At 44.1% G+C, this 11,310-nt stretch overlaps 1 protein-coding gene across 2 annotated transcripts in view; it reads right to left on the reverse strand.

Moving 5' to 3' along the window:
• GRIA3 (glutamate ionotropic receptor AMPA type subunit 3) overlaps window positions 1-8,746 on the reverse strand; it is a 145,957-nt gene extending 137,211 nt beyond the window's left edge. For both annotated transcript variants that reach the window (XM_053955517.1, XM_053955516.1), the window contains exons 1-2: window positions 8,480-8,746; window positions 7,466-7,624 (exon numbers count right to left, since the gene is read on the reverse strand). In XM_053955517.1, coding sequence (XP_053811492.1) covers window positions 7,466-7,624; window positions 8,480-8,570 — 250 coding nt within the window. In that variant the 5' untranslated portion in view covers window positions 8,571-8,746. The remainder of the gene's footprint in view (window positions 1-7,465; window positions 7,625-8,479) is intronic.
• Window positions 8,747-11,310: the final 2,564 nt, after the last annotated feature.

Consider the following 11,310-nt stretch of genomic DNA (forward strand, 5'->3'; position numbering starts at 1 on the left):
TGAACATCTTCTTACAGCAAGGACAGCAAATTTGTAATTGCCAATTTCAATTCATCTTTCAACAGGATCAAAAGTAGGCTGGATTTTCGTGGGGATTTTTTTTCTTCTTTTTTTTTTGGGTTTTTTTTTTTTTTTGGTTGTTTTTTTTTGTTTGTTTTTTTGTTTGTTTGTTTGTTTGTGTTTGTTTTGTTTTTGGTTTTGTCTTTTTTAGGAAGTGGAAGAAGTGATCAATAAATTGAAGAAGGTGCTGTTAGCCTAAGCTCTCCAAGTTTTTTACTGGAAACAGCCTTGCAGTACCTCTGAGCCAGAGGTAAATTTTACTACCCTTGTATAAGAGACAGCAAAACCGTGCTATTAAAGGACAATTCAACTTACTTCATATCATGCTATGAGCCACAGAGAATTCCACCATTTCCCAAGGTCAGTCCCTTTACCAGATAGGCCAGGCTCAAATGCTTGATGCTTGCATGTGACAAAAACTATCCATGGTGAAATCAGCAAGTACCATTACACACATCAGCCCAGGAGAAAGACGTGTGAAAATAATGAAGTATACACAAAATGAGTGACTATGCACAGACTATATACCATCAGACACTAGCTATCTCTTACCCAGACAGCTGCATATAATTTTAAAGACAGTCCTTTTACTAAAAAACTCTCAAGCTATTGAAGCACCCATACAGCCATACATATTTTTTAAATTCTTGACCAGAATTTCAAACATTACATTTGAATAAACTCCAGCAAATATCAGCCCAACACAAGGGCAGGACTAATCATTCGAAGCCAATTGCTTAAGTTATAAGTGGACTGAAAGCAAACATGTAAATTGCACTTGAAACAAACAAAGCAAAAAAACTTTCAGTATATCTGAAGCATCAAAACAGTCTGGCAAAATAATTACATACAAGTGACCAGATAGGTCGCTCCATTCCAGCAGAAGAGTGCTCACTTGCACTATTACCCATTCCAGGAAAGCAATTCACCCTTTCTACAAGTGCCTGGGCAAGTTATCCACAGCACTGTGGCTCTGCAGATTGATCCTCACGCATTAAGGGCTTCTGTGCCTCCTGTGTGGTGTTTGTGTCAGGGTTGCACATTGCCACTTGCTATTTCAGAAACAGTTAAGATGATAACACAGATCCAGAGCCTCAGACACAATGGCAAGGATATGCAGGAATGACTGACTGCTCAGTGGATTCACTGACGTAACTCGTTCCTACGTTCACTCTTTCTCTTTACATAGAAACCCTATCTCACCTGTTTCTCTCTTGCTCTGTGCATATACGATAGTATCACCACTAACACATCTTTGTGAGACCAACTGAAAGGGTGCTCACTGCCTTTGAATATTTCACACATTGCTGTGCACTAATAAAATGAACTTTGCATTCTGTATCTGCTGATATAGAAATGACTCCAAACTTCCCAACAGAGCCAGGCTGTGAGGCTGTGTGGTAGTTATTAGTGTCCAGCAGCAATGACTACAAGCAGCAGAGCAGGAGTGTCTGCCCTGGAGTCTCCATCAGATGGCTGCACATGAAAACTCAAAGATGATTTCAAATTTGAAGTTTCAAAGGCATCTGATATTCTGAAGATCAACAATAATATAAAGCAGGTGATATAACAGAGGGAAGCCTCTGGCTCTGACAGGAAATAGAATGCATAAATATATAGAAGAAAAGAATCTCCATGGGTGAAATTTGTAAATTGCTTCACTGCAGTGATCATCACAGCTTCACAGAAAGTGGTTTTATCTAGATCAATAATTTCTAAATTTTTGGCTTTAGATCACCATGTTGTTCCAGTGGAAGTACAAGCCTTCATATAGCAAACCTCCTGACAATAGTTAGAGAGTTTTTAGGCTGCCTTATGAGTTTCCTTAGAAAAGGGGTGATGGCCTTCCAGTGATCTCTGCTCTCCAGCAGCACAGAAAGTACTGCTCTCAGGCAGTAACTTAAATGCCCAAAACCAATTCACATAACACCTTTCTCACAATAAATGAACACAGGTTTTCATTTGTATGGGTTGGCTTGGTTTGAAATGAATGATGAAAACACACTGTTGCTGTTCCAAAAATAACATATTTTAAAACATTTTAAGGATTGCGAACTAAATCAAAATTAGCATTCTAAAACTAGTAATGACAAAATATGTACTTTAAATGGAAAATGTTAAATCAATGGTTTGTGACAATAAAGAAACACTGAAAATACATCAGCTCTCTCATTTCGCACCTTCTTGCATAACAGTCCTACACTGGCAGTAGGATGGCCTCCCACCTCCCAGACACTGAACACAGTGAACCCAGAGGAAAGAAACCCACTGTTTTCTGCAGCTCTTGGACAAGCTCCCAAATCAGCCTTCAACAAAACTGTGGGGCTTTTTTCGTTGTTGTTAAAAGCTTCTGTCACAGGCTAGTTTCCCATCATGGCATCTCCATTTCCTCCCAGAGATAAACTACAGCTGTTATACATTTCATGGGAAGGGGTAGTTCATCAGTAGCTCTCCAACCTGCCCTAAGAGCCCCATGGGTCCTCCAGGCCCAGTGCTACAGAGGAAAACTGAACAATTTCGTATCTGCATCTGCACAAAATCTTTCCAAAACTAAATAAGTAAATGGCACTCCTTACCATGCTTTACTCTTTATTCATTTGGTGAACTCAGAGTTTCTCAAAAAAGTGTCCATCCATGTAAGGTATTTTTTCCATCTCTACTGTGTGAGTCAAAAGGCACCCTAATCTAAACAGTACATCAGGGTAATGTATCCAGCAAAGGAGAGAAAGCTTATTCTGAAATTAATTTAAGAAATAATAAAACATAGTTTGAAAGTGGTATGGCTCCTTCTGCTAACACTGACATCACATTAAGTTTAATGACAAATCACCTGCTCTGCCATGAAGTGGAAACAAACAGTAGTTGGAGCACACCTTTCACATTTCAACCTAGACCTAATAATGCAAAAGCTTTGACCCCTAAACTGAAGCCAGCTGCTTTTTGTGGTCATACAGCAGTTACACATGATACTTGAGCGCATTTTGCAGCATGAATAGCATTTTCAGTGGTCTGTAATGAGCAGAGCTGTGTAGAAAGCACATTTCTCGGTGTTTTACCACAGAACACTGGAGAAACCAGAGTATATTCCATTTTGGGAGAGTTCAGGCATCTCCCCTGTGCTTGCTGCTCCCGCAAAACCACCAGTACCCAGCCCAAACTTGGCAATGCTTTCAGCAGCACATGCTCATGCTTTTGGCAGAAGGGAGCTGACCACTTGCAGCATCAGTGTCTTTTGCCAGCTGGCCAAAGAGCACACAGATGCAAGGGAAGCAAATTATCTGCCCACTGGCAAAAAGAAATGCTGAACAGCACCTAAAGAGAACGTGGGCCTGTGCACGTGTGTTCGAGTGCGAGTGAGGGTGCATGTGAGCACACACACCCCCACACCTGTGCCTTGGGAGAGGGAGTAGCTCAGTTAAACTGCAAAAACTGTCTGATACTTGTCCCGAGGTATCATCTTCTGCAACACTCTCACAACAATGAACTTGCACTTTTCCCATTAAAATCTTCCAAGCTGAATTTTTAGGATTAAACACAAGGGCTGCAAGGATGCTAAAGTAAATTTTTATAAGTCTGAAATCAGACCCCTTCAAGAAAGTGCCGATACAACCACCTACAGTATTTTAGCAACCTAAGGTTAGCATGTCTTTGCATCTTCCCTCTTTTTTTTCCCTCTTGATAAATGAATGCTCATGAAAAAAACCCCACTACACATCTATATCTGGTAAAATACAAAAAGCTTTCTGGATTTAGAAGATACATAAGGAAAAAACTCAGAAAAATTGATGGGACAAGAATTTGCAGCTGATAGGTTAGATTGAGCTGAGAGATGGAATTTGTCTGTAGATTAATTAATTCTACAATCACAGCCCCCTTTCATCTGCACACATCCCACCACCGTCATTACATGATCAAGAGATTTTAATGAAAACTATGCTTTTCATTAAAAAATGCCTTGAGAAATTCAAGGGAGACTATACATGAGGTTTAGTTTACTTTTCTAAATATTTCTTGAAAATTGTACATAAGGCAAGTGCACATTTGTTGGCTGTAAAGGTGTACAACAGCAATTTTTTGCAATGACAGTGCAGAGAGGGAATATGAGATCTGTGTGCTAATGAGCTGACACTGCAGAGGCTGGAGCAGTGTTAGTATAGTGCACTACAAGTGCAGAGCAGAACGACAGACGTGGGTTGTTTCTAGGGAATGTGATCTACAGAGCCATACACACAATTCAACATTAACACGAACATCCTTCATCAGATTATGAGAAATGCATGGGAGATATTGCTTCAGTGACAAATTTATATATTTGAGTTGTCATATTCATATTATTCTGAAAAAGCTAGCTCACTCCCTACATGAGCATTTTTAAAGAAAATATAACCCGATTTTGATTTTATAAATTCATAGGTCAAGTTAGCTTGCTTTCTGTTTCTACTGATAGCAAAAAGCTGCATATTTTAAGAAATGTAATAATTTCCCTAGAGCCAAATGATAAACTTCAATTCACCTTTAAATACACTAGAATTTTCATCTGTGTTTGCATTTGTTCTCTGTTAAGATATCATACAGCTAAATAAATAAGTGGGCAGATAAATACAGAGTGGATAAATACTGTATGAATGTGTGTAAATTAAATATACAGAGAGAGGCTTGGTGCTAGCAGCGAAGCAGGGAATACATGTACATAAATCAGACTATGCATCATTTAACTGAAAAAAGAATGAGAGGGAGGGGCTTAGGGCAGGAATTTTCTTCTGCTTCTAAACAAGTTTGTTCCCAGGTTGGGATATTGCCAAATCTGCCGTAGCAGAGGTGGGCTATTTTTCTCAGGCTCATGAGAATACTTCAGAAGAGGTTTTTTTCTCCTCTGGAATGCACCAGATTGCATCAAGCAGGATGTGCAGCTGCACAGTAAGAACCTAAGTCTTTCTGAGCAGAGCTCCCCTCAATCCCTGCACACAGGAACACTTACTACAGTCACGCTCATACAAATCTATGCAAAAGAGAATGAAAAGTATTCTTTTATGGATACTGACTAGTACAGGCACTAGGCTCAGGCTACACATGCTCCTTTCTTCAATTTCCTCTCAGCTTCTGTACATATCCCACCACAAAGTCAGCCTCAGCCTCCCTCCCCAGTGAAGGCAGAGCCACTGCAGGTTTCTCTCCTATGGAACCCTGCCAATTGCAAATATTGATTAAACGGCTGTGTGACAGCACTGGAGACAATATATGCTTACCCCAAGTGAGGTAAAAATGTTGTGGAAAGAATTCCTTCATGGATATGGAGCACACTGAAATTATCTGCCACTCCCATAGGATATGGTTAAAGGCTAGAAATTTGGTCAGGTAGTGTGAGGATTCATCCTAATGCATTGGTACACATAAGTGTTCTGACTTTGAAAGATAATTGGTACCAGATTCAAAAGAATAACTGTTCTGATGGGTTTTTTTAATATTTTGAGCTACTGAAGCCTATGAGTGGTGACTTGGACTCACTGTATTCTTTTCTTATCAACAGTATTATGAGATGGTTGACACAGTACAGACAAGGTCACCTTTTCATTTTCTTTCGTCTGTTTCTTTTTTCACATCTTCTGCTTTTAAATAGGTTACTGTAGGTAATCTTCTTTGGTCTACAGTTTCTCTAGAGATTTAAGTTTTCTCATTTTTACTATACTGGTAATATGGGTGTTGGAACATGCAGCCCTATACTACAGAAAACCATCTCACTTTACTAAAATTGCCACAGCTTTTAATAAGCATTGACAAAAATCATTAGATGTCAAAAGATGAGTAGAACACTGACTAAATATACTAACTGCCCTAAACAAGTGTGTGGATTACTTCTGTTGGTGGGAGAAGAGCTGGTAACAACTTTTAAAAAACAATTAATAATTAATCAACCAAGCAGTTCAATGTATTTAGCTTAAATCCATATAATTGATATTTAGGAAACTGTGCTTGAGATGCAGCCTCTTGAAGGGATTACACTGATTAAGGATTAATAGTCTGATGTTTGTTGTAAGAGCTGTTGAAGCTGGATAGGATTAGTAAAATAAGATGCAAAGTAGAGACACGCTTTTATTTACCATTTTTTTCCCACTTTACCAAGTATATTTTATTGTATATTACATAATTAACCCCTCTGCAAAAGTTTTAAAGGTCCTACTTCAAAGTCCTTTGGAGAGTGTAACACTGCACTACCAAGAAGCAGTCACATGGGGGATATATTAGAATATCAATCCAAATTTGTCCAAATATTTCCTTACTGTGTATTTTCTAACCATCAACTTTCTCAGAATATACAGTGGGACAGGAATGTAAGAACTATTCTATCTCCTGCAAATAAAAAAATAAATAAATACGTTATTCAAAACACAGAATTGCTTTAAAGCAAAAAATACTAGTTTTCTGTACTCCGGTACTTCATTATTTCAGTACAATGCTTCCTCTTTGACCATTTTACACTGTGAGTATAAACCTGCAAACTGTGAGAGGAAACCTGGTCATAATGTGAAATTAGTACATTGCATTCAGCAGTTCATTAGATCATGTGCAGACATGTATCTCCACAGTGCAAAGTGCATTAGTTACCTTGGAAGAGGACTCCTTTCATTTTCAAAGATTTACAATAAAACTTGTATAGAATTGAATTTGGATACATCAGTAAAACAAATATCCAGGAACTACTACTGGTAAAGGAATACTTTTGAAAATGCAGAACACGCACAAGTCTTTCTGACAGAGATTCTGCATTTTTACACCACATTAGCAATACTCAAAGTTCTATTTTGCATCTTCTGTTAATAAAAGCTCAAATTCTACAAGTGCACAGCTTGTGCAGAGCTATTTCTCCTAGCGTCCAAGTGTTCTGATTCCATTTTCTCTCCCCTCAGCTCTAACAGTATGTGTCAGTTTACAGTCTCCTCAGCTTTTCACAGGACTCTCACTGTAAGAAAACAACTCAGTATTTCAAGGCAGATGAGGCAAGTAAGCCCCTCTAGCCTTCTCCCTCTCAAGGTCACTTCTAAACAGTGGTTTCTGGTTTTTCCCTACATAGTGTATTATTTGCAAATTATGCCTTTTCTTACAGCTAGGTTGTAGCCTCAACAGAAAAGGCATCTTACTTCAGCAGCAATTCACTGATTGCAGCTACCCAGCACTGCTATGTCAACAACATGGTTGTTTTCCTGAAAAACCAAACTAAGGGGATGAAGTGGTAAGAGAACTTTTCCTAAGGTATTCCATATAATGCTGCAAATCCACTAAACCTCCAGTCACTACACACATTTGTTGCATTATATTGTATGACCAAGAACTCTATGCTACCAGGAGGGAACTGAATGTAGGATAGATAACAAATTAATATATTTTTTAAAACCAGGTATTTACTTACAAGCATTTGTCACTGAAAAACTGTTGGAAGAGTCCAAGTGATCTACGTGATAGTTCAAATGGAAGGGCTTTTCTGTGATATTTTGGTTTGTGTTGTATAGCTGCACAGCAAATCGAAATGCACTGTGCTCCTGAACAGTGTTCCTCATGAAAAGTCCACCTAGGTGAGGAGAAAAAAAAAAAAAAAAAAGGAAAAAAGGAAAAAGGTTTTTCAGAATTAATTTTGAGGAGAAACAATGGCAATAAGTTATATTTGCCTGCTGCACACTGCAGGAGAGAATGAACAGGAGCAGCCTGAACGTGAGCACATAACTCTGACATGAAATACATATTACAAGTCCAAAGTTAGGCTTTTAAAGCCACACACCACATCCAGGTGCCCCCTGAGCAATGAGAGTCGCTTGGAGCTGCAGGTGCACCTTGAAAACCAGGCCACTTCTACATGGATGCCCACACAGAGATTTAAAAGTCTAACTTGGGGAACCGTGGCTCCTAAATCCTGTCCAGGCTACCGAAATATCGCCACTGTAGTTATGTGCGGGGACACGGCGGCGTGCGGCGTGGCAAACGTGCGGTTTCACGGTCTGGTGGAGCGATAGCGCGGCCGAGAGAAATGATGCTCCGAGGGACGGCAGGGAACAGCCCCGGCTTCACTCGCTGCCCTGAGCCTCACGGCTCGCTCGGCCCCGGCTTTCGGGCACGTCGCTACAGATTCACGCCACGACTCTCTCACATTATGTGCTCCACGGGATGCGCTGCCCCAGGGCACGGTTCCGCAGAGCGCGGACCCGATCCCCGCCGCTCGGAGGGGTGCGGGCAGCCCGGCGCCGCTCGCAGCCGCCCGCCGGCGCAGCCCGGGCACCGCCGCTGCCTCTCGCCCTCCGAAAGGGGAAGGAAGCGGAGAAGGGCTGGCTCCTTCCCCGCGGGGCCCGGGCTCGCCCCCCGCTCCCCTCCACACAACTTCCCCCCGGCTGGCAGGGAAGGCGCGGGTCGCGGTGCCGCGGCGGGCGCTTACCTATACTGATGGTACTGGGGAACCCCGCCAGAGCCTCCCCCAGCAGCCCCGCCAGCAGCAGCAGGAGGGTCCGGGGCGCGCTCTGCCCCATTTTCTTCAGCCCCTGCGGTTCAGCCCCTAAACCGAAACTGGCGGCACAGGCATGGGCGCAACTGGAGACTCGGAGCGGTGTCAACGGTGGTGGCGATGCTGGCGGAGGTGGTGGGGAGGATGGTCCCCCTCCTTTCGTCTCTTTTTTTTTATTCTTTCCTTCCCCAAATCCCTCTGCTCTCGTCTTCACCCCAGTCTAGCAGGGCTCATTGGCTGCGAGATTGCCTTTCTCCCCCGTCGCCAGCAGCCCCCCCCCAACGCAGGGACTTCCCCCAAAGATGGTGGGTAGCGGAGCCGCCGAGGCTGCTCCGCCCGGGCCGGGAGGGGGTTATCGATCAAACTTGGCGTGAGGCGGGCTGGCAGCCGCTCGGCTCCGCTCCGCTCGGCCCGTCCGCCCAGCCCCGGCGGCTCCGGCCGCGGCTCAGCGCTCGGGGCTGCGGTCGGCGGGAGCGCACCGGCCTCACGTGGGGCGGCCCCCGGGCTGCAGCTGCCCCTTTAAAGCTGCATCGGCTCGATATGTGTGTGTGTATGTGTGTGAGAGAGAGAGAGAGAGAGAGAGAGAGAGAGAGAGGAGAGAGTGTGCGGTGCGTGCGCCTGTGGGCGGGCGGGGGAGGGAGCGGGGAAAGGAAGGAGGGGCGGGGAGCCGAGCCGAGCCGGGGCCGGCGGAGGAGGCCGGGGGTGACGGCGAGGTGGCCGCGTCCTGCCTGTGCCGGTGCCGTGCCCGGTGGGCGCTGCGGGCGCCCCAGAACTTGTGGGCCGGGAGGCAGAAGAGGCGGCTCGGGGCGGGAGGCCTGGTGATGGCCGGGGCAGGCGGGTGCCGCCGGCCCCTCCTGAGGGGAGAGGGCTGGGCACAGACTGAGCGCAGGGGCTGCCGAGGGAGGGCTGGACGGGGCCACAGCAAGGGATGCCGAGGGACCGTGCGCTCTCCCGAAGGGGCTGCCGGCCCTGCGCCCGAGTTCTCCCCATCCCTCCTCCAGTGCCAGCGCATCAGCAGGGAAGCATCATCCGCCCACAGTGCTGCGAAGTGAAGAAAGACAAGAAGAGTTGAATCCCACACGAGGGAATGTTAGGTCCTTCCCAACCTCCTCTAAATGAAGGAACTCAAATAAAGTCTCCTCGTTTCATCCTTGATGCTGGAAAAAGACACAACATGTGTGTCAGCTGATGAGCTGCCCCAGCACAGAGCACTGGGCAGGGCTAACCTGGTGGTCACAGGGGAGCAGGGGGATGGGTGGCGGACATCCCGTGTGTCTTGAACACCAGCCCTGAGATGCCCCTGGCCTTCGTATCCAAAGGGATCTGCTGTGTGTCTGCCTGAGTCAGGTTCTCTGTCTTTCACCCATCTCCTTACACTTCGCTGTATGGATCCTACAGTGCTTTTCTTTTTGCTGCTTTGGGGCTCACAAAACTGTACAAAATGGAGACAGAAGAGTAATACTAGGTGGAGTTGTCCATCTCATAGGCCTAGCAAAGACTCTTCTTCCCTTAATATTTGCTTTTCCTCTGATTTCAGCAGGTCACTTTACGTTGGTGCTGCTCTGCTTCTTTTTTTTTAATCTTAGGCTGTGGCATTATTTGGGTTGATGTTCAGTTCAGTTAGGGATAATATTAAATGCAGTTGGCTTTGCATTTGTAAAATAGTCAACCAATGCCACTGGCTGTAGCATCATGTAAGTAGTCAAGGTGTAAGATTGAAGATTGCTGCAGATTACTGCACAAATGCTGATGAGAAACATCAGAGATTCAAACTACTACTTTTGAAGGAAGCCAGAGGTAGAGGTGAAGAGCTGGGCACCACAGTCATGATGCAGGAGTGTAACATATGCTTTTAGTGACATGTGTGACACCTGCTCACTCCAAGGTGCGTGCGTTGGTTCCTTCATGTTGTGTTCCTTTATGAGAATCATTCCCAGAAGATGGAGAGTGTTCCAGTTCAGGCAGAGGTAGGGATCAGGGTGCAGGGTGAATGGTAATGTTCCCTATTTAGATTGAGATGGCAGTTGTCACTTTATCTCTCTTTCTAAATAAATGGTTCTCTGTGTGGACAGGTGGGGTATAAGGTCCATGATTATATCTGTAGCACTCCTCAAGCTCAAAGCCCTTAACACATATTACCTGTGAATTCCTGTAAGCATCCCCATGAGGTGTGATTATATTCTTCTTTTACAGATAAAAAATTTAAAAATCAGGGAGAACCACTGGCCCATCTCACCTAACCAGCATGTTTCAGACCCAGAATTAGCATCTTGAGCAGGAGCCTGGCTTTGCTGTAGAGCACTCTGCTCACAAATGTCTTTTGGTAAGGACAGCAGATCTGCAAGCTACAGACAGGTACAGGAAGTTTAGACATTAAGGACAGTTGTCAGAACCACATTCCTCTTAGCAAATCATTTCTCTGTCTTCTTCCAAACTACTTACCTTTCCTATTCACCCGTACACCTCCAGCCTATTTCTAATGTATTCACTACAAAGTCTTGCTGTCTTTTTTTTTTTTTTTTTTTTTTTTTTTGTGTGTGCTTTGCTAGCGGCCCTATGTTCTTCCTTTCCTGTTCACTTGCTCTTGCAAAGTTCTCTCCATCTCTGCAGCTAAGTATTGCAGGCTGACGGCCACCTGTCACACTGACAGCTGATGGTGCACTGAAAAAATTATGAAAGGAATTATGCATAACATTATAGATGTTAGAACAAGGGAGGAGATAAAATAGCCATGAATGAATGTGGCATGTGTCAGTCTCAGTTTC

This window comes from Vidua chalybeata, chromosome 14 (assembly GCF_026979565.1).
Source record: "Vidua chalybeata isolate OUT-0048 chromosome 14, bVidCha1 merged haplotype, whole genome shotgun sequence".
NCBI lineage: Eukaryota > Metazoa > Chordata > Aves > Passeriformes > Viduidae > Vidua > Vidua chalybeata.